Source organism: Calonectris borealis, chromosome 2 (genome assembly GCF_964195595.1).
Source record: "Calonectris borealis chromosome 2, bCalBor7.hap1.2, whole genome shotgun sequence".
Lineage (NCBI taxonomy): Eukaryota > Metazoa > Chordata > Aves > Procellariiformes > Procellariidae > Calonectris > Calonectris borealis.
In genome coordinates, this window is record NC_134313.1 from 45,272,992 (window position 1) to 45,295,997 (window position 23,006).

The 23,006-nt window shown below is 37.1% G+C and overlaps 1 protein-coding gene across 1 annotated transcript in view; it reads left to right on the plus strand.

Moving 5' to 3' along the window:
* The window catches only part of ALKAL1 (ALK and LTK ligand 1), a 37,905-nt gene extending 16,393 nt beyond the window's left edge, over nucleotides 1-21,512 (plus strand). The window contains exons 2-5 of the mRNA XM_075140661.1: nucleotides 11,753-11,806; nucleotides 15,393-15,473; nucleotides 17,797-17,873; nucleotides 20,872-21,512. Coding sequence (XP_074996762.1) covers nucleotides 11,753-11,806; nucleotides 15,393-15,473; nucleotides 17,797-17,861 — 200 coding nt within the window. The 3' untranslated portion in view covers nucleotides 17,862-17,873; nucleotides 20,872-21,512. The remainder of the gene's footprint in view (nucleotides 1-11,752; nucleotides 11,807-15,392; nucleotides 15,474-17,796; nucleotides 17,874-20,871) is intronic.
* The last annotated feature ends 1,494 nt before the right edge of the window (nucleotides 21,513-23,006 follow it).

Sequence of the window (23,006 nt, forward strand, 5' to 3'; positions counted from 1 at the left end):
GGTGATCGTGCCCCTGTACTCAGCACTGGTGAGGCCGCACCTCGAATCCTGTGTTCAGTTTTGGGCCCCTCACTACAAGAAAGACATGGAGGTGCTGGAGCGTGTCCAGAGAAGGGCGACGAAGCTGGTGAAGGGTCTAGAGCACAAGTCTTATGAGGAGCGGCTGAGGGAACTGGGACTGTTTAGTCTGGAGAAAAGGAGGCTGAGGGGAGACCTCATCGCGCTCTACAACTCCCTGAAAGGAGGTTGTAGCGAGGTGGGTGTTGGTCTCTTCTGCCAAGTAACTAGCGATAGGACGAGAGGAAATGGCCTCAAGTTGCGCCAAGGGAGGTTTAGATTGGACATTAGGAAAAATGTCTTTACTGAAAGAGTGGTCAGGCCTTGGAAGAGGCTGCCCAGGGAAGTGGTTGAGACATCATCCCTGGGAGTATTTAAAAGACGTGTAGATGAGGCGCTTAGGGACATGGTTTAGTGGGCATGGTAGTGTTGGGTTGACGGTTGGACTCGATGATCTTAGAGGTCTTTTCCAACCTTAATGATTTTGTGATTCTTTCCATGGATGTGAACGGGTCTTTGTCACCCTCCCATGACTTCAAGTCAACCTTTTCTGCTGCTAAGACTACTGGAGGGACTTAGCTAAAAACAGTTTTCCTCCATACCTTCAGAAGAACTGACCTAGGTATGGGTGAAGGTAGGAATGATACGTAGGTGTCCTTTTGCTGTGCCTTGTATCCTGTGTAGGTGCTCCAGGTGATACAAGATGAACACCAAATGCTTCCATGCCTGTGTCTCCTACTTTTGTTTTCTTACTTCTGTGTTTTCCAGCCTCCTCCCTTGTACTGTCATAGGTGCTTTCACTTTTGTACGGTACGGTGATGTGGATCACAGGGATTGGAAAACTGAGACAACATGAGCAGTTGTGGTGTCTCAAAAATGGTCCTGTAAGTTCAAGTTTGAAAGTTGAGTTACAGAGGAAAGAATTTCTATCTCCTTCCCAAGTATCAGCATAATAAAAGGAAAAAGAGCAAACTCAAGTAAAATTTGTATGTATTTGCTTTTTTTTTCTCTTACTCTTTTGATTTTCTGAAAGTTTCTGTTGAAGGACTGATTTCACCTGAAGCATAAAAAAATCTCGAGAGAAAAGTTTGTCTCAGAGGACTTTGTGTCTCCTCACTTCCCTTCACTTGCATGAAAGAAGGCAGGTCTCCCACAGATTGTGCTTGGAAGGGACTATGTTGGCAAGAGCGCTGTGGTACCAGCTGTAATAGCACAGGAGCTTTGACCTGGGCACTCTGCTTTCATTATGTCCTGTGAGATCCCGTAGGGAAGTACAAGGATTACGGGACTAAGTTCTCGCTTTCTTAAAAAAGAGGACAAACTTCACTTTCATTAACTTTCTACCACAGATGAATGGAGGGGAAACTGCAGCAGTGAGGAAAATTTAGAATTTTTATTTTCCTTTGTTGAATGGAGTATGAGGTGCAGTTTCTTGCACAAATGAACACATAACATCTTCTGAGGCCACATCACAATTGTGCTCTTGGCGTTTTGGAAAGAGAAACTTGGAAAAAGAGAGCTGTTTTTAAAGTTATCTGTCTAATGATGTACACTAAAGTTTAACTACTTTTCATGAAAACAGCAGTGTTTTACAATCTGAAACATCCAAAAAGAGCTAGATAATAGCCATTCTTTTCATAAAAACTAGCTGAATCAGTAGGATGGTACTTATGGATTTACCCTGTGCTAGAAATGTGGCAAGGAGCTTCAGACATTTAATTTCTAATTCCATGTACTCCTTTGTACTGTAGTAATAAATAAATTGAATTAATTCAGAAACTAACTCCATTTAATGATCTTGCATGGCTCATCGTCATATATTTACAAACTTTCATAGTCTTTATGTAAGACTTAGCATTTAATCAAAAGGATTCGTGGGGGTGGGAGTAGTAGGGATTCCAGGAGAAATTCCTCCCTTTTAGGTGTTCATAGGCCATGACATAATGCAGATAATAGCACACAGAACATAAATGAGATAGATAGTTATTTGTTGAATTAAAGCTAGTATTTCACACTTAGAATCATATGGCTGAACCTATTGGATTTATTAAATCCAGCCATCTGCTATTTCAGGCAACATGTCCTAGAATCTTGTTCATAACCTTTTCAAAGTACTGGAATGTGCCTAGCTAACGTAGGACTTGTCTTGCCTGTTTATCAGTTGGCAGGGATAAATAAATATCCCTTTCGCCTTGAAGAAGGTTCCAGGTCAACTTAGCCTTGCTTTTTTGAGTTACTATTTATATTACATTATAGTATGTACAGAATCTTCCATACTATATATAACAGAGTGTTGCTAAAGCTTACTGCCCCATTGCTCAAATAAAGGCTATACATCCAACTGAAATCAAGTGTCTAAAGTTAGTCATCTGTTTTCTTGGCACCCACCTGAAGGTCTCTGTAATAACAATACAGCTGAAAAATATTTGAGTCCAAAACCCCTTCCATAATTCCCTTGCAATTATATTATTGGGTTGTTGATGATTGAGGGGGACTATGCACCCATCACTGAGAGTGGAATTTGACCCTAGTCACTATAAAAAGGCAGCACTTTGAACTATTTAAAGACTATTTTTAGGAATCTTAAAAAAAAATTTTAAAAATATTCCATTCCAAACAAAGGGGGAAAAACTAGAAATTTGAAATACCTCAAATCTACACCAAACTGTAGTACACAGATGTCAATCCATCAAACATGTTATAAGCGCATATAAACATATAGCTCTACAGACAAAACCAAGGCATTCTGAATTAGGAAAACAATATACCTTTGCTCTTTATATGTTTTCTAATGTGTTAATTTTCTCACTTCACTACAGTTTGTAAAACTGTGTCCTTGTCTGTTATCATCAGTTTTAGGAATCCCATTGTACAATACTTTGTGTATTTTTTAAAATGTTCAGTATTTGCAATACCGCAATTTTGGTAGAACCAAATAGATTGCAGTTACTCCCTTGTGAATGGCCTGGGTTTAAGGGAGCAGCTGATGTAGATAAGGCTTGCAAGGGTGAGTAAGAGAGATATGACATAGGTGAGAAGAGACTCTGGGATAAGAATGAATGGTTGGCACTACATGTGATGGATTGGCAGAGAGAAGAGAGGAAAGAAACAGAAATTGTGACTAAGTGCCAGACTGAGATTTTAGAAGCTGATGCTTCCTTTTTGCCCATCTTTAGCACGTTTAAGAATTACACTGGTTTTTTTAATGTAGTGCTCTTGCCAGTGGTGACTGACATGGTAAACTTTATCAGCTGTAATGAAAGCAGACCCTGTTAGGCTTTCTCTGTGGGGTCATACCATTGTACTTCTAAACTGACTGATGTCACAGCCCACTTTATTGCTCAAGTTCCTGATGAATGTTACAGAATAAAGATTTTTAATTTTATATATGTAATACCAGATATTGTATTCATAACTGAAGTTGGAAGAATCTGAGGATATATCAATTACTCAGCATTTAAAAGGAGTATTATTTGCCATGCTTACATCAGAAAAATATTACTGGAATGAATATCAGGGAAAGTAAACATTCAGTCACCAGTTTAAGTATCCTTTAAAAGCACCGTTTCAAACCTGGACAAGTAGATAAGCATGGAAGCATTTATTTGACATGGGAGCAGAACTAACATTTTAGGACTTGACTAATGAGGTACAATCATATATCACAATCTGCATTCCAAATATTCTCTATAAATAAAGTTGAAATAGCAAACAAAGATTTTATGGACAGCAAATAAATCCAAAGATTTTAGAATACTCTTGGAGAAGCAGAAGATAAATTGACCAAGTCATTCATTATGAATTCTTAATTGCACTCTATTTGTAACCCTTAAGCTCTAGAGTACAATTTGTATTGTGATAACTGAAAGAGCTCCTGTTAGATGGAGTGAATGCGAAGCCTAGTAAACTCCAAAGCCTAGTAAACTCCACTCTCAGAGCAGAAAGGTATGCATGAGTACATTCAGCATATTCTACATTCAGTAGATGGCAGTGGTATGCAGTTGTAGATTAATTCAGGATTTTCTCTTGAGCAGACGCTCTCATCTCTGTGAATCCAAGCAGTGTCGATTTGGGGGTTTATCTGAGGCTTTTTTTTTTTCAGAAAATACTAATATACCTGATAATTTTTCACCTGTTAGAGCAGACAGTGATAGAAAATGCAAAAAATTTTGCTAATTTATTGTAATCTTCATTACACAGCGCTTGGAAGAATCTGGTAAGTTTTGAATTTCAAACAGCGGTATTACATACAGAAAGGAATGCGTCTGTCTGGAGCATTGACTCATTTTCCATCTATGCCCCGTGGAACTTAGTACGTACACATCAAAGTCTCAAAATAAAAGTATTCAGTAAGTGGGAACTGTGTGTGTTACTTAATAGAAGAAGTAACACAGTGACGTCTTGGAATACTGCGCACAAAAATAGATATTTTCCCTTGTCTGAAGGAATGAATTACAGATCTATTGGGGGAAAGCAGTGTGTGTGTGTGTATGTATAAGCAAACAAATTACTAAGACAATTAGAAATTATTATAAAGCTTTTAATTATGGAAAACTGGAAGAAAAAGAGCAAAACAAAAGCAGAAATACAGTTTATGTGGTAGAAACCACAGATGAGGAGGCTAAGAGAATTAAATTACATCATTTATGTAGATATTTTCTCATATGGCAGTTATTTCTAACACAAATAATAGAAAATGTTTAATGATTTATGATTGTTCATGATGGAAGGAGTTGCTCTCTGTTGCACAAAGCAATGTTTTTTCTTGCCTCCCTGTGGGAAACAGCAATAGAAAATGCATTAAATATATCAGTCTGAGAATTGAGTTGTCACACAACCACAAATTTGTCCTAAAGATTTCGAGCACTCTTGGACAGACCCCAGAATCAATTGATGGTCCCTGAGTAGGGAACACAAATGTCATACATTTTCAACAAAGAACTGCATACCCTGTTTCTCTGCTGTATCAGACATCACATGAGGATCCAGAGAAACATTTCAATCTGTATTAATATGGCTATTATTTGCAGAACAAAAAATAATACCATTCTGGTAGCAATGGAATAGCAGCATTAAAAAAATAACATTTCCAGCATAGCCAAAGCTGCTGGAAATCCTCAGTTTTGCAGGTGAGAACTTTGTCCACCTATGGGCCCAGAAGTAAGAGTTTTGTGCAATCTGGTCACAGCCAAAGTATAATAATGAGAGTAGGAAATTAAGGCCTTTTAATTGGTTAGGGTACTGAAGAAAGAAGTATATGTTAATTGATTCAACTCTGCTTGTCATCTGCTGCTGAGGGCTGTGTTAGGAGCCGTTCTCCCAAGCACTGTGAAACCGTGGTGTGGCAAATGCCCTAGCCAGGGAGTGGGATTGACTCCCTGTGACAGCTGCCCACGGTGGTGACCACATATTTCTGTCTACATCTAGCAGGAACGTCTGGATCAGATCTCTAGGTGCATGCTTTAAGCTCCATTTATTCACAGAGGATTTTACCATGTGATTCCCATGTATGACACTGTAGTCAAACACCTATGCTTTACTCAACACCACACTGTGCTCTTATCAAAATGAGCATTAACATTTTTTTCTCTACTAGGATGCCTTATCTTTGCACTGTTTCCTATTTTAGTTGTTGATTTTGAGCAAAACTTGGGTTTGTGTTTTTGTTTTTTTTTAACTGAGGCTGTACATCTCCTCCTAACATTTGTAGAAATCATTACATATATAAATTAAGGCATACAGAGGAAGGATGGTTTGGGTCATTAAAGTTTCTGAATATCTTTTGTGTGTTTTTTTTTTTAAAGCACTGCTTTTTTAAAGATTTCATGTATTTTTAAGACAGTCATGCTGAGCATACTTTCATCCTATATGCATTGCAATGTCATTCCATTCACTCATGTTTCTAGTATATCACTTTACTTGGTTATTTTTCTCTTCTTCCTGTCTATTTTCATCTCTATTGCTTAAGTTCTTCTGATACCTTATCAATTTCTTTATGAATTTACATTTGAAAGATTTTACTATCACTTTTATCACCATACATTTTATTTTTCCATAAAGTAGATCCACCTTGACATTGCTAAATGTATGCAAACCTACTACTACTGGGGTTTCACCTTGTAGTATTGTCACAGTAGACAAGGGTTGCCATCTTTAGGCACTATGGGGAGTTTCTAGTAAAGAAAAGCTCCATACAAATAAATGGGACTTGTCTATTTTAACAAGTACTCGAGACAGTTTTGCTGATAGTGTTCCAATATTTGTAGAAGCATGATATTTCAACTGCTGCAAGATTTATTCCTTTACTATGAACAAATACAGCCTTTGTTTAAGTTGAAGTTTTGGAGAGTCTTGTCCTTCTAAATGTCACTTTTAATTAAAACTTTATTAACACATACTGTGTTGTAAGCAGGTTTATAACATGAAATGATTTTTTAAAAGAAATAAAATAATCACATGCTATTTTCATGCCAAAACAACATTTTTAGAAGCCTGCATCTGGGTTTATAATAGAGTCAGCTGCATGTCACTGCTGACAGTTTTCTTCTGCCATATTACAGAAAGACACAAAGAAGAAAATACACAATAAAACATTTGTTTTCTAAACGCCATAGTTGTAAAATAGCTTTAAACAAAATATGTGGGAATTAAATTTCTTGTAAGATTGTGTGATGGTTGTGCAAAATCGAGATTAAGCTATATTAGACTAGGAAAAATTGATTACAAGGTTGGTAATGCAAGATCTTCTGAAATGTATTGCTTTGTATTAAAATAAATTTAGCTTGAAAAGGATTATAAAGTAAAAGAAAATATGACTAGGAAAGAAGAATAAAAAGCAAAGAAAGAAGGGTAATTCTAAAGCATTGCCCTTTCTGAAGAACAGACAATTACATTAACTCGAAATGGCTTTACCAGAATGAATAAAAAACAGATCAGGGTCATATAACCATTATATGATATAATAAGATGTATTACCATTGCGATTGACTATGTCTTGGACTATGTATTATATTGTAAAAAAATATCTGTGAGGTTATAATCATTTGAACTGCCTAACTCTGTTAAGTAACTTCTTGAAATACAGAACAACATAAAAATGAGAAAAGCCTGTTATTCTACCATGTGACATGTCATTTCAAGGAATGTTGTAGAAAATAACATATTCTGAATTAACAGTGGATATTTTGGAAATCGGATAATTATTAAACCTGGCTAAAGATGCCAGGCTTTAAATACTGTAATTGAAGTGTGTTGTGGAGAGCACTTTAGCACCTGCATGTAAATCTGACAAATGTTATTTAGGTGGCAGACAAATGTATTGTGATAACTAACGTCATTTCTGGTTTTATGTTTTCTTAGATATATTTACATTTTCCTGAAACATTTACCTGCCATTGAGTTTTCCATGAATTGTTTAAGAGTTGAATTTTTTTCTTATATTTTTTAGTAATTGAGGAAAAATTGCTTTGGATTTTATTGGGGGTTTTTTTAGATGCTTGAATATTCTTACAAAAAGAGAAGATTATGATTCTTGATGAAAACGTTTTTTTTTCTTACATAGATTAAGGGACTTGGCCAATGAAGCAGAGCCTGAGCTCTGCTACTTCACATTTTCTGCACTTGCCTACAATACCGCCTGCAATGAGACGTTCTAGATCCCCCTGCTGTAGATCCGGACTAGGCCAAGATCTGGAGTAATTTTTGCTCTCTGATTTACACTGCTTCTCTGAATATGCTAAAAATAAACAAAGGTTGCCTGTTGGGAGCATAAACAAATTGAGATCTTGATTTTTTCTGCCAAGGTGATACCACCTGAGGATGTGGAGTTTTCATGCCCCAAGTTAACAAGCTGTTGTGTGGATTTGACTTATTTCAGTGCTGCAAGCACAGCTCTTCTTGTTATTTATACTACAACAGGACATGAATGTTCCAGGGATGATTATGGTGACATGGTGCAAACTGGAGACAGTGCAAACACAGGGTAAAAATCAGCACCTGCTGTCACAGCTTTGCAGTCTGAACAGACAAAACACAGAGAGACTGAAGGCACAGAAAGGTGAAAGGCCTGATCCAAGGTGAAGAAATGATGTCTTATATTGCAGGTTAAGCATATGCCTGAGCCCAGGGCTGTGGTTTATTTAGTCTTCTACCTCTCTTTAATTAGTGAAAAAGTAAACATTCATGTCAGCTACAATGTGCTGAATAAAAACTGAAAAGTGCACAGAATAATTTTCTGGGGAATTAGCTTAACAACAGTGATTTAAATCAACTTTGGAAAGTTTACAACAAAATGAAAGAGTGGGGAGCTGGAGCAGCTGTTGCTCACTGCTTCTTAACTCAGACCTTGCTAGCTCTCACCATCATCCCATGTATCCCAGCATGGTATAAAACTCTGGCAGATCCAGTCACCTTTTACCTGAAGCCTGGAGATTTTCTGTGAGGTGTCACAGCTCATATTGGGAAAATTAACAGTATGGATATTTTAGAACCAAATTTGCAGTATAAACTTAACCATTCTCTCTGTGAAGCAGACCTGGAAAACCCTCTAAATTTGTCTTGTCCTAGATTTGTGCCATAAATATTCTTAGTATTTTAGACGCAGATCCAGTAACAGATCTGTCCTAGCACCATTTAATTGTTGTCCATGGCCATTGCTGTCTGTGGAAGGGGTGTAGGATGGGCAGCATTTTGCCCTAGATGAGTAATTATCTAAGGACACACATAGAGGTCCTAATGTAAATAAGAAAGAAATAATTGAATTAAGATGATTTATGATTATAAATTGAGTTTATACTCAGATGAAGCCAGGGTCAATAGCGTAAGTATCTTATACCTCAGATGTACTCGCTCTGGTGAGCAGTGCAGGTTTTGTAAGCCTGAGCACAACAATGCCACAGTCCAAATATTCTCCCAGCTGGTTAAAAACAATCAGTTACTGTATCCCATGGGATATATCCTGGCTGTATTTTACTAGACTGTGTAACATGGTCTTGAGGCAAGAATGGATTGAATAAACTCTCTCCACTCAATATTTCCTGTTCATGTGGATTTCACACTGAAAGCATTTTATTCTGTCATTTTCCTGTGTCTTTTGTATTTTTGCCCAGTGTGACTTTCAGGTGTTTAGATTTTAGTAATGCTTTGCCAATCTATCTTACTATATTCATGTTTCTGCTTTTCCTTTGTGAAATTAATACGTCAAAGGAATTTGACTTGCAATGTGAGTGTACATTGTGAGAATGGATATTAAGCTCTCTTAATAGGTGATAGATGCCATGTGAAATATGACTGGAGCAACTAAGAGCTTGTTAGAAGCCAGGAAAAGCTAGCATAAAGGTTTTGTCATGATGATTTTTCACTGCCTTATAAAAGCAGTCCTGTATGGACCTGGGATCCTGCTTCTGGCTGCAGTGTGATCTGGTCGGGAGTCAGTGATACATATTCTATTCAAAAAAGATGTTCATCAGTTTGATTGAAATACTAGGTCCTTTGAGACCTCAGCCTCACAGTTGTGTGCAGATAGGAGGACTTGGCTATGCTGCTGGAAGACAGAAGAAAATTACTGTGTTTGTGTCGGGCAGTTCATAGTTCAGGTGGAGTTGCCCCTGCCGTTAGAGCCAGCGGACAGAAGTCTTCCAGTAACCTGTGCTGCCCGTGATTTTTATAAATGATCTTAGGTGGTCTTTGTGGAGAGCTAGGGGCTCACTGGTTGCGTTTTACCAAGCGAATGTACTGTGCTATTAGGAAAATGAACACTTGAAGAAAGCTGAAATGTGGGCACGTGTTGAAAAGCTGATTGCCGCCCGGAGGGGTGGCAGCCGCAGCGGGGGAGGAGCAGAGCAGGCACGCAGTCAGTATCGTTCAGCCACTTTCCAACACACGACTGACCTAGTTTTCCCTATTGGGACAGGCATAGCCGGGCTGGTGTGAACCTTGGGCCGATGTAGGTTACCCGTGGGAAGCACACCCTGCAGCGTTCCTTCTCAGGCTTACCGACACAGCGACAGCTGCAATTTTATGCTTGCAATACCTAGCTCCTTGCTGGAGTATCAAATCCTTTGTCCTGTTTTACCTTCTGTGCATTTAGGGGTGGGGTTTTGGCTGTATACTGTGTTATGGACTTTTCCTAAAGAATTTTATGGGGCAAAAGGCGGTTACTGTTCCCACAGCAAATACTAGAGAATTCCAAAGGATCTGGGTCTAAATGTTCTTTGTCAGAGCAAGAATGGCCTGTTCCTAGCCCAACCTTCACCAGGCTTTGATTATTTGTCAGTACTGGTCCACTTGAGGCATCCCATTCAAAACTCCCCCAGATTGTTTCACTATTTTGGCTTTTCATATGCTTCATTCTGTCTAATTTTAAACTACCTGACATTTCATTCAGTAAAATTATAAGTTTAATGTAGAAGGGGTGATATTTCATTTGCAATAAGGAAACAAATTAAGTTTATGTCAGTTAAAACTGAGATTTTTGAGGAATCTTAAGTAAATTAAGTCCCCTGATCTTGCTGAGTTGCAGTAAGACTTGGGCATTTCAGCTTAAAATCGCAGCCTAAAAATACACTCATGTGACCTCTGAGAAACTGCCTAAAGCCAGTGGTAAGAATTTATTTTGGCAGATAACCAACATCTTCCTATAGTATGAAAGGAAACTTGCTCTATTCTGAGCTAAATGTTAATTCAGACTGGGAATTGAAAAAAAAATGTAGGAGAATACAAAGATTTAAAATGACATAAGTTGTAAGGAAATATTTTTAGTGAATAAGTATGTTTAGCTGGAGTTCCTAATGCTGAGGATTAAACATGTTCCTTACATTAGTGCTAAGAAAGGTATTTCTTTTGAATTTAACATAACATGCAGCTGTTATATACAGTTACTGTCTGCAGTAATAACTGCAGTTACCCAAGAATTTTTTAATACAGTTTTTCAGTGGAAAATTTATGAGACTGAGGGGAAATATACTAGTTCTGAGAATATTTACTTGCCTCAAAAGTTTCTGCTGTAAGCCAGAGGCAGCATCCCACTGCAAAAAAAATAGTGAGTATAGTTTTTGTGTTAGCTCCAGTTTCTGTTCTGCCTGATTACTTTGGCTGTTCTGAGACTTCTACTTTATCTTGTACTTTTTGGAAAAAATACCATATATGGAAAGGGAATATTTTAAAATTCATAGCAGTTTTCACAAAAGAGGAGTACTATTTTTTGACTAATAGTGCAATGAAAATATGCCCATATGGCCCATATCTATCTTAAGTGATCTGTAGGAGACTTTTCTCTTCAGGTACTTGTTATTTCAGAACCCAAAATATGGTATTTGGTTTGTATTTATCTAGGTATTTTACATAATTAGTTCAGGTACTCAAATACTGATCATAACATGATAACGTATTTATATTATTTACGGTCTTTCTAAAATTATAGCCCAACTCAGACCTAAGATGTGCAGAAATGATTGTCAGAAAATCTGATAGTGTGTATTGTAGGATGACCAATGGGTATTCATCTGTGAATTATCTGAAACATTTTACAATATTGTTTATACACCCCCTCCCCCCCCCAATACGAAAATTAATTTCATAGTTAATTTGTGAAGCTATTTGGTCTCTTTACAGCAGACATCTTGGCATATTATGCTTTCAGGGCTTTTACTGTAATTCCTATACTACATAGATACTTTTTTTTTTCTTCTCTCCTCAGAAATTTTTCCAAGAGATGCCAGTCTAAAAGACAAGTTCATAAAACATTTTACAGGTAAGGCAGCTGCTTGTTCTTAATTTTCCTACATATGCATATTCTAAGTAACCACAAGAATCACACCATTAGCTTTTCGAGGTTCTGCACCAAGTTTAACATTTGTGAAGTTAAATTTGCGTATTTTAGGACTAGAAATTTTTAAAGAACTCTAATTATGTTGAAGTTTGACTCTCTTTGAATAATCTAGCCTAAAATAATTTTCAAAACATGGTACGTTAAAACATTTTTTAAAACTTATTGTTTCATTTTTATCATCCTATTGTTGCTTGCCATATTTATTTTCAAGTTCACTGATTTAAAAACTTCTCATTGGACTGCACATATCTTTCAGAAACAGACCTATGTGGCCATGTAAATTTTCACTATATCAGGGAAACACTTTTTGTCTTCTGTCTCATGATGTATACATGCAGATGCTTATTTTATCAAGGGAAACAAATACAACAAGGAAAGATTAAATTAGGGTAAATGAAACAGAAAAATAATTTGCTCTTTCAAATATGAAAGTTTATTATGATTACAGTCGAGTACTTGAAAACTGAGGTGGAGTTGTAAAATGCACTTACTTACCTTTGGGACTCTGTTTGGTAACTACTGAGAAAAATATTGTACCCTCTGAATATATGCAAAAAGAGTTGCCAACAGCAAGATGCTTGCACTGTTTCTTTAGTCTCCAGTTCCAAATGTTCTGTAATTCAGAAAAGTGAAGGTCTCAGAGTATGACACTGCAAATCTGTTGGTGATTTTTAATGTTATTTGGATTGGTGAAACTAAAAACTAGAGAAATAGTTGGCAGTTGGAGCATGAAAAAGAGAATTGGAAATAATTATGCATTTCCTCTTTGCTGGAAATTTCAGACGGTCCTTGGCAAGAAAGGAAGGCATTTGTTATCTCTTTTGCATGGGGGAGATGTTCTCAAACCTTTAGGATAAGCACAACTTTAAGGATCTTTCTGCCAACTGCAAACTGCAGCCTAACAGCATCTACAGGAAACGTGCCACACCGAGCTGGCCCTTCACTCTTGCAGTAAACGAGTAATTATGAACCTTACCATTTTCAGTCCATATGAGAAAGAAATGAAAAGAACATATAGATTCCAACTATGCTATCCTATGTAGCACAAGAATACTGATAATTCCTCTCCTGGGGAGGACAGACAAGAAAGATTTGCTTATATTAATACTAAATCCATTCATTTTTAACTTTGGAAACCGCTCAGCTACCATGAAAAAGCTCAACAAAGAATCTGGGGAAGCTAAATAATGAATACAGAACAAGTTTCATTACTCAAAAACAAAAGTGAAAAATAACCATGAGTTTTACAGAAGGTATTTTGAGAATACTAAATCATAGAAAAGAAAAAGAGCAAAAAATACTCGAAGGCCTGTTTCTGGAGCCATTCATTAAATTAATATCCTTTTCTGCATGAGTAGTTGCCATCAAAATTGCTAAAATTATTTGACTAACCTTAGCTGGAATGAATAAGGAAAGCAAGTTCATTCCAAAATTGTTGAAGTTTATTTCTTTGTTGGCTCAGAATTTCTGCATACATCTTTTTTCTTTTTTTTTTTTTTTAAATTATGCTCTTAAGATCTTCAGTGATGGGTTTTTCTGCTTGTTTTTTTCTTTTCCACAGATTTATTAGGTCCTGTAATCCATAGGCTTTTTTTTTTAAATACAGCCTAACTTTGTTTTTCTTGATTCTGTTCAAATCATAATCCTCTTTCTATCAACTTTAGTTAAGTAAACTCTTCAGATATAGTCCTTACCAGTTCAACAGTTAGAACAGTCACAATTAATGAACTTGTGAAAGACAAGAAAAGGGGAAATCAACATTATCTTTACAGTCCATTATCTGTACAGTTTCAGGGTTAAGAAAATTATTGTACACTTTTAGAATGCCAAGAATAGTAGACACATTTTAAAGCCAAATAAGAACCATATGTAACAGTCCTCGACTATAGGAAAAATCATAAATAAACATGTGAGTCATAAAGCTATCTATCAATTCAGCTTGAAAAGCCAACTGACATAGAGTGCTCTGTAAGGCACAAATAAAATTAACAACTTATTTTTGGTGGCAAGGAAGAGTGGTAGAAAACCATATATTAACTGAAGGGACATGGAATTTATTTAGTGACAAAAGCTGATCTTATCTCCATATATCTTGGATAATTTCAAATTACATACTTTCTCTTGAGCCTAATTACTCACGCAGATAAAAAAATGACAACAACCTTCCAGTTCAAAGTTGCAAAGGCTGCTTTGTCAGTTTGTTGAAAGCTTATTCATGGCTGAAAAATCTCATAAAATCCACATATTACTGTAAAATATATCTGATGTTCAAGTGTGTTCACTGTCATAGAGAGGAATCTCCTCTCAAGCTTTTGGTAGTTTGGCTCCACTATCCAGAGAGAATTGGTTTGGTATGTTTTACCAGGCTGGTAAACCACCTTTCAAGTTATGAAATAAATAATTTTTGCTCTGAAATGCGTGCTATCTTCCTCCGATAAAGGAAAGTTAGTCAACACAGTGTGCTTCATATGGATCCTTTTGTAGCATTGCTTATTCAGGGTTCCTATTTGTGCTGAATTTAGAGGATGCAAGTTAAATTTAGTCTTGTTCAGTTAGTGTCAATTTATGTCAGTGTTTTCTGTCCACGTCACAGGAAACTCGTCCCCAGCTGTCAGTGGTAGTATTGCTGAGCAAGTTACATTTTTGCTCTCCTTTTCAACCTGGATGCCATCAGTAATACCTTCCTGGGGCCATCAGCAATTATGGAATGGCTCTTTGGCAACTTGTTACCTTTGTGCCATGTTTTGGAGACCAGTAGCTATACATTCTTATCAAATATTAACACAGGCAGAGAAAGGAGCACAGGCTGGAAGAACAAAGACACAGCACACTACACCCTGGGCACCTAGGGATTTGCCTCACCCAAATGTTGAAACACATCTGCACCCTTTCTTGCTAGGACTACTTTAACAGGAGATCAGATTCCTAGATGTTATGCAGACATCATTTTTTTTCCTCAACACCCACATTGTATATTAAGAACTTCATAAACCATCTGTGTGCAAATTAGAAGCATTAGTACATGAAACTACTTCATCTTTCCAAGGCTTATAAACCCATATTTGCTTAAAATGTTGCTTTTATTTATCTTTAGAAATAATATCCGCATTCCATCTACATTATTCCTTCTACATTAGACTACTGACAACTACTGAGTAAACTAAATTCTGTTGTAGTTGCACCATTCTATTTTTCACCATATAAGAAATTTTATTGTTAATTTTAAATTACTGGAATTTCAAGGCTAAGCCGGTCCATCATTTCCAAGGGCCATTTTTCTGTTATTCAGATCATGAGCATAATAGCATAGCAATAGTATTTCTTTCTGTTATTTCAGTAGCATTGTTATACTTGTGTTGCATCATAATTGTTTAAGGTGTAGTAAAAGACTAAATGTAATCTTAGCCCCCCAAAATTGAACTTAATTCTATGTGTTGCCATCATTCATTGAAGCTGCAAAGCAGTGACATTGAAAGCATGTGTTTAACTCCTGTTTACTTTCAAACAGGGCCAGTCACATTTTCATCAGAGTGTAGCAAGCACTTTCATCGACTGTATCACAACACAAGGGACTGTTCAACGCCAGCCTGTAAGTAGTAATTAAAGTACCTTATAACACTAGCTGTGATACTTGTTAAAAGCAACCTACTTCTCCAACTAAGTGTTTGATGTGCTGGTCCTTTTGTAACTGTTGCTCTTTAGCAGTGTATTACAAAATATACCTAAGGTCTTCTAATATACAAAGATTTTCTATTAATGGACTTGCAGTCAGCTGTGTATGATGGAGTTCCTTCAAAGTGACACTAACATAAATGAAATGAAAACTACACTCTGAAAAACCAGTTGGGCACGCCTGTGGAGAGGGCAGATATGAAGCCATATTCTCCTTCCTGCTTCCTTTACCTCTACTTATTAATTTGTGCAATAAGATAAAACCTGAACCATTCTCTACCTTCTCTTAATGCTCAATAGTATGGTTATATCTTGTTTTTTTAGTACATTTCAGTTTGTGATGATAATTCTCTATTATATGCCCATTGTTAAAGAACATAAAATCAATTAATTCATCATTTCTGTTATTGATACATGCAGTTCTTATCAAGCAATATTCCAGTATGAGATCCACAGAAATTTTGCTTTAACACAGCCTGAATGTAATTTTGTCAGAGATTGAAAAATAAAACTGTCCTAAGATGTTATTAAATAGATAAAACAAACAACCAAACCAAACAAACAAAAAACCCCAAACAAAATGGAAATCCCTTAAAAAGAAGTTACTTCAGCGTTCTCTAATGCACTGGACAATTCAAATAAAGTGAGTGGAAAATAAGCAATACCATTTAATTAGAAAAGGTGAATCTCATTAGTGATGTGTAAGTACAAACTATGGACCAGGGTGCTTTGGAAATTTATCGGGATTTAACACGAAAAAATAATGACACTTCTTGTTTGCATCACTTGGAAAGATGGTAAGCACTTTTTGGGAGCAGCTGAGATGCTCTCTCATCAAAGCTCAGCACCTCAGAGGATCTGGCTTTTGAAAGGGACTGGAGCAGCCCTTGTCTCCATCCACCCTTACACTGATGAGAAGTTGGAATGTAGAAATCCATGGCAGATCCTCAAAAGATATACATACAGCTTTGTGAGTAGACATTTGAGTAGGCTAGACATATATCTATTACATGCTGCATAACAAAAATACCACGCGTGTGGCATATTGCATGCCTTGATACACAGATCCAGTATATATTTGGAATCCCCTGTATTGCCTGAGTGCTTCACTTTATTTATGAAGAAACACAGTCATAATATTTCTCTTATAATTAAATAGCTTTTCTCTAAATTAAAAACACGATTGTGGTTAGGACGGTGTGAAGAACTGATTTTTAAGTTCGACTATCAAAACAAAATGTAAAATAAAAAAGTGTGATTAAAACCAAAGCAGGTTCTTTTTTTTTCTTTATGTCAACCAAACACAAAGCAGACAATGAGTTTCATTCAATCTGAAATGTTGATCTAAAAAGGAGAGCTAAATCCTCAGAACTGTCTCCACCTTATCCAGCACTCAGGTTTACAATAGCTATCAAGGTTGATCATAGCCAGGATATTTTCCTGTCTCTTTAGAGGGGTTTGATATTTTCTTTCAGGGACACCTTAGCCACCATAGGATGTCTGAGGATGAGTTACTTCCTCTCCTGCTGACATGGTTATATTCTGTACAAACATTCCCTGAAGAACTGAACCCAGGTTAGCATTCAGTCTCTTGCTGTTTGGCACAATTTCTATTAAGTTTTATTAAAATACTTATCAAGCAAGAGAAGAAAATTGTGCCTATTTCTTGTTACCAAATAGTTAGATCTTTCCATCAGAAAGGATGTCAGTGGCTCATGGGCCACTTGAACCAAGTAGTCATTTGAACCAAGGATACCAGAGAGAGATATAGCAAGTGGGACACTAGTATCTCTAGTCTGATGGTTAGGAGATGTACTTAGACAGGGAAAATATGGATTTCCATCAACACTAATACTAAGAGGAATAATAAAAAGTTTGAAAGAGCCTGATCTCAAACTACCTCATAGTCTGCTGGTTAGAATAGCCTCCCAGTTAATGAGTTAAATTCCTTCCGGTAAAGTTGGGAATTGAACCTGGTCTTCTACATCTTAGGAGGAGACTACCTGGTAGAAAATTAATTGCTACCATCACTCACACTTCCTCTAGAGCCCTGGCTAGGATAAGGTACAATCTAATTTTGCATCTTGCACACATGATTTCATGAATTTCCATCAGAGAATGGTTTCACTGTGTAAAGTGTCTGAAATTCTAATACAAATTCTACGTTTAATTTTATGCCGTTTTTTGAGGGTATCTGGCAACTGAGATTCATTATTGCTGTGGGTGATTTTGTTTTATAGATTATAAAAGGTGTGCAAGGTTGCTAACGAGATTAGCAATGAGCCCTTTGTGTACACAGTCCTAGGATGTTTGCTATGTAAGTATAATTTTTCCCACTCATTTTCTTATTTGTTGAATGGTCTAGTGATTTACTTCACACTTGTACCTTGTTACCAGACGTGCATACAGAAATGTATTAACAGAGTGCATCAACATGCAGCTCTGGCATTGCTGTACGGACTGACCAGTTCCTCATGGAAATACATAGAAGCACAGATACCTCTGATAGGGCCCACTGTAATTTCCTACAAGTCACTTGTGGCACCATAGTCTGTAATTATGCACTGGGTGACCTCTTACTGTTCAAAATTTTAAGAAGGAGTCTGGTTGGTGAAAGAAAAACGCACGAGGACTTCATCAATACATTTATTTCAGGCCTTTCAAAAGAGGGCTTTGTTGTTAATCCATGAAAGAAGCAGAATGTCTTGGTCTCAGGTCTGCCAGTGCAATCTTCATAGATACCCTATCACTTTATTCACCTTTGGGACCACTTTTCATTCCCAGATTGTCTCCTGAGAATTTCTCTAAAGTTAATACCATTTCATGGTGATGAAAGTAAACTGAACATAAATATGTGACAAAGCTAAGGGCTTCAAGTAACAGGCTGTGGAAGGAACCAGTCCATTCTCACTTATGAATAACATGTTAAATGTGTTAATTAAACAGCATTGTCACTGATAAAAGGAAGATTGTCAAGTGAGTTGTTTTCTCCAGTTATTTGAATATCAATAAGATGGTTACACTTCCAACAGTAATTTGAAAAACTGCACTGGTTATTATTGACCAACAAAATACATAAAATCAGTGAATTTAATTTATTTAGATTTCTTCAAAGATAGTTTCCTTTCACCACCTCCTCCTGACAAATATTGCAAGCTTGGAGTTTGGGGGAGTTGTGTATGTCACTTCTTCCTGCATCAAGACTTCAATTCATACTAATCAAGAATAAGAAAGGAAGAGTAGGATATGAGTCAGTGTTAGCTGATTTGATTTCCAAGTGGAGGTGGGATTCATTTTGGTGGCTGTGAAAAAATGCTTTAAAGAATATGGTAATATTTCAGTGCTGAGAAGAAATGACATAATTTCTTTCTTTTCTTCTTTTCTTTTCTTAACTATTTTCAGTCTGTTTGGCCTCCTGCCTTCCAGGTCTTGCAGATGGTTTCAAATATATCAGGGGCATTGAACCAGAGACTGACCAGGGATCTCATTGCTTTGCCAGGATCTCCTTTACAGGACTAAGGGCAGGAATCCCTCTCTGAATGTCCATTTTTAAAAAATCTTTTTTTTGAGGTGCCAAAATTCCTGTTTGTTTGTTAGTGTTCTCTTTCAAATCTCAGCTTTCTAAAACATCCCAGCACACTCTCATTTTCTGCACTTTCACCTGTTTAGTCTGTGTTTTTCCCTCATCTGTATCCCTTTACACCTCTGGGTTCATGGCTGAGGGGTTCCAGAAAGATTTCTGGGTGTTCCAATACTTATTTTCCTTTTCTTTCAAGAGGATGAGTCAAAGATCTGCCTCCATATTCACAGTACAGAGGCATCTATCTCATCCTATTTCCATCTTTAAAATACAAAAGGATGAAAAGTTGCTATGATTTGCAAATCCAGGTGTTCTAATTTGCCTGCCAAAAATACACTCAAACAGATGACGAGGGGAAGGGAGGGTCTAAATGGTAAGCAATGTTAGCAGCTCGTGTGCACTGTCTTCACTTGAAGTTGTATCTAGGATGACTTTCTCTCTGCTTTGTTAAAAATAAAGAAAACATTATAGGAAAAAGTAGAGCTATGATCTGAGTGTTTCCCAGCTGCCTCTGTGCTCCCTCACCCTATTCCTCCACCAAGTAGATAGAGTGGCTAGTTTCCACTAGAGATAAGACAGGCTCAGGTCTTCATGTTTACTCATATCCAATATCTTCTTGGAATGGAAACATTTTCCTGAGAAGGGTGAAAGGTGGTCCGAGTTGCTCTCTCTTCCCTCCAAATAGACAGGGCAGCACAGGAGTTATATATGCTCATCCTGCAATAACACTGCATTTCTAGCATGATTCTGTGATTGCTTCTACTCCATCTTTTGGCACAGAGGATCTGTTTTCCTCACCACCCTCACACTAGCTTAGAGAGGACAGGGTCATAGTTCTTGTTTACTGTAAGGGAATTTGCCTTTGCTTTAACATCTGAGAGAGTCTTGGAATTCTCGGTTGCCTTGAAGAAGGAGGCTCTCCCACTCAAAGGACTGACAACTATTTTTAAGCATTTCTCCTGCATGTACTAAAATAGGCTGCGTTTTCCTCATAAAAAAGAACTGCAGTGCGAATATTTTCCTCCCTCTGCTGTAAGTGTCCGGGTACAAAAAGGAGACGTGGTCTTTTCCTCTTGGAAATGAAGTTTTGCCTGGGAAAAGCCCATCTTCCCACGGGAGTTGGTAGCGCAAGCTGCAGGGGGAGCGGCCGCGGGAAGTTTCAGGACCCTGGAGAAGGCCGCCGGGGGGGCCCGGCGCCGCGCTCCGGGGAGCCGCCGGGGTGCTCGCAGGAGCGGCGGCGCGGCTCCGGAGCTGGTGGTCATAGCGCACGCTTCGTAGTAGTTACCCGCCGTTACGGCTTTTAGCGTTTTGTTGGGTTTTGTTTTGGGTTTGGGTTTGGGTTTGGGTTTGGGGTTTGGTTTCGGTTGGGTTGGGTTTTTTTGTTTGTTGGGGTTTTTTTTTTTTTTTCCTAATTCAGATCCTTGCAAATGGAGGTAAAGCATTTGATGAAACCCAGAATCTAGAAATGCACATGACTCTATGCATGGGAAACTTCCTTGTAAGATGCAGCAGCATGGACCACTGTGTGTTAAACCTCTTAGCATCAACGCTGAGGATTTGCCACTGCAAAACTCATTAGTGTTCACAGGAGGGCAAGACCCACTGGCATTCTGGAGTTAATCTTAAGATTTATGCAATCCACAGGAAACTCTGATTTATAAACAGAATTATACTAAGCGGTCTGCCTCTGTGTTTTGAAACTAGTTATAAAATGGCATGTCCTTTTCTCTTGCAGACTTTCTACTAAGGAGAGAATTCTGATTTGCCAAGAAAGTGCCTTGAAATCTTCCAAGACAGAGAAGACGTCTTTTACCTTTTTGATTTACAACGTTTTGTTACTAGATGCATTTTATTTTCCTATATTTGTTGGACATTCCATATTTGTGTGAAACATTATTTTATTTTAACTTGTAAATTTGTTGCCTATAGTTCAGACAAGCCAATTATTTAAATACATTGTATATAAAGAATACTAATGATATGCTGATTACATGTTATAACCATATGCAGGGAGTTGGTAAAATTTTGCTGTTTCTCTTGTTCCATTGTATTTACATCATTCTGCTCAGGCTCTTACTTTCATTATTTGCACTAACTTGAAATGCAGAAGTCTATGTAACTGAATCTGAATAAGCTGTAAGTGGGGAAGTTTTACTTGCCATGGAAGATATTTTATATTATGAAGCTTTGTTAATATATACATATATATTATTGCGCATCAGAAAAAAATTGCTTAGAAATGCACCTTGCTTTCAGGAACATTTGTATGACTATTCTGGATTTTCATCAGTTACATTTGTACTGGCACTTATGGAAAGAGTTGCAAATAATGTAAATATAAAGACTGGAAAACTGCAATGCAGTTTTGATGGAATAAAGAACATAAAAATAAACTATTTTCCAGGAGGGGTTACTTAAATTTATTAAGAGGTTACTTATTTAATATATAAATTTAATTTATCTGGTGAACTTGAAATAATTTTCCACTGAGAACTTCAAACTTGTGGGTTTAGTTTTTTAAAACATTTCATTTTCATGTGGTAAATTTTATTCAGATATTTATTTTTCAGCTGAATGAGGTGCAAACTAAAATGCATCATGCACTCACTGTTAACAACAGAAACCTTCTGTGAGGATGAAGAGAGGTTAATAAAATAACTCAGTAGAAGAGAACATACTTTAAAGTATAATATCATAAAACCAAGGGGTATAATGAATGAATTTGGCTGGTGACACATTTAACTATTTGGGAAGAATCCAAAGCACAATTGCTGCATCTTTCTTATTTAAAATCAAATTGTGATGATAACACTTGCTACCCATTTGTCTCAGCTCTTTTATTGCAAGCTTATATGATTGCTTTACAGAGAACCTAGTATGAAGTGAGGTTTTTATGGTCAGGCCCAGAGTAATTGACAACACATGTTGATTACTGCACCCAAATCGCAATTCTTGTGATTAACTGACCATTCAAACTAATCCCCTCAGATTAGATGTAGTCTCTGTCCTTTCGCTCGGTGTGGGCTTCAAGAGCCCCTTAACTTCTATGGCCAGCACTTTTCCTGCTACAGAATTTTTTAAAATCACAAAGTAGCATAGCATAGTCACTTTACTATTTAACCTGAAACATACCATGTATTCCTTCTGTTCTAAGATTTGTTAATGGGCCTACATTTTAGGAATCAAGACTAGAGGGTAGTTACTTGGAAACACAGTAAAGAACCAAGTGCCATAGAAGCTAAGAGGAGATGACACACTTTTGAGTAAGCTGTGTTTTTTTCTGAGTTAAAATGATTTCACACATCACTGTTTTCTCTTCCAGCTTTCCTTTAATTTCTTCCATATGATTAAATCTAAATAATATTTTGGCTTCAGAAATAAGGTCTGCTTACAGCTTTTCCCATAACCATGTTGTCCTTTGTTATGGTTCTAATTTCTATCCTGATGGAGAATATTGGGTAGGGACAGGGCCAGCAGCTACAGTAGTGCTTCATCCCCATCTTTCATTCCAGTTAACTGATCACCTTTGTCAAACAATTTCATTGCTCCAGACTTCTGCATTTGTAAAGAAAACCACTGTAGGCAAATAATATTGATCCTCCGGCATATTGCAGAGGGATTCACATGGCCACCAGCAATTTAACCTGGATCTGGGTGAATGGAGACTATAAAGCAAAGTTCAATTTTCTCTCTTTATTGCTGAGACCATCTTATTTTTTAATACAACACTGTAGAAGGGGTCCTAGTCTGTGTTTTGGGTGCTATGCTAATGCAGGACAAAGACCCTATTCTCATCTCAAAGAGGTTAAAGCTATAAAGCAAAACAGTGTGAGGAAAGTGTATATGGAAACAATGACCTTGTGATGATTG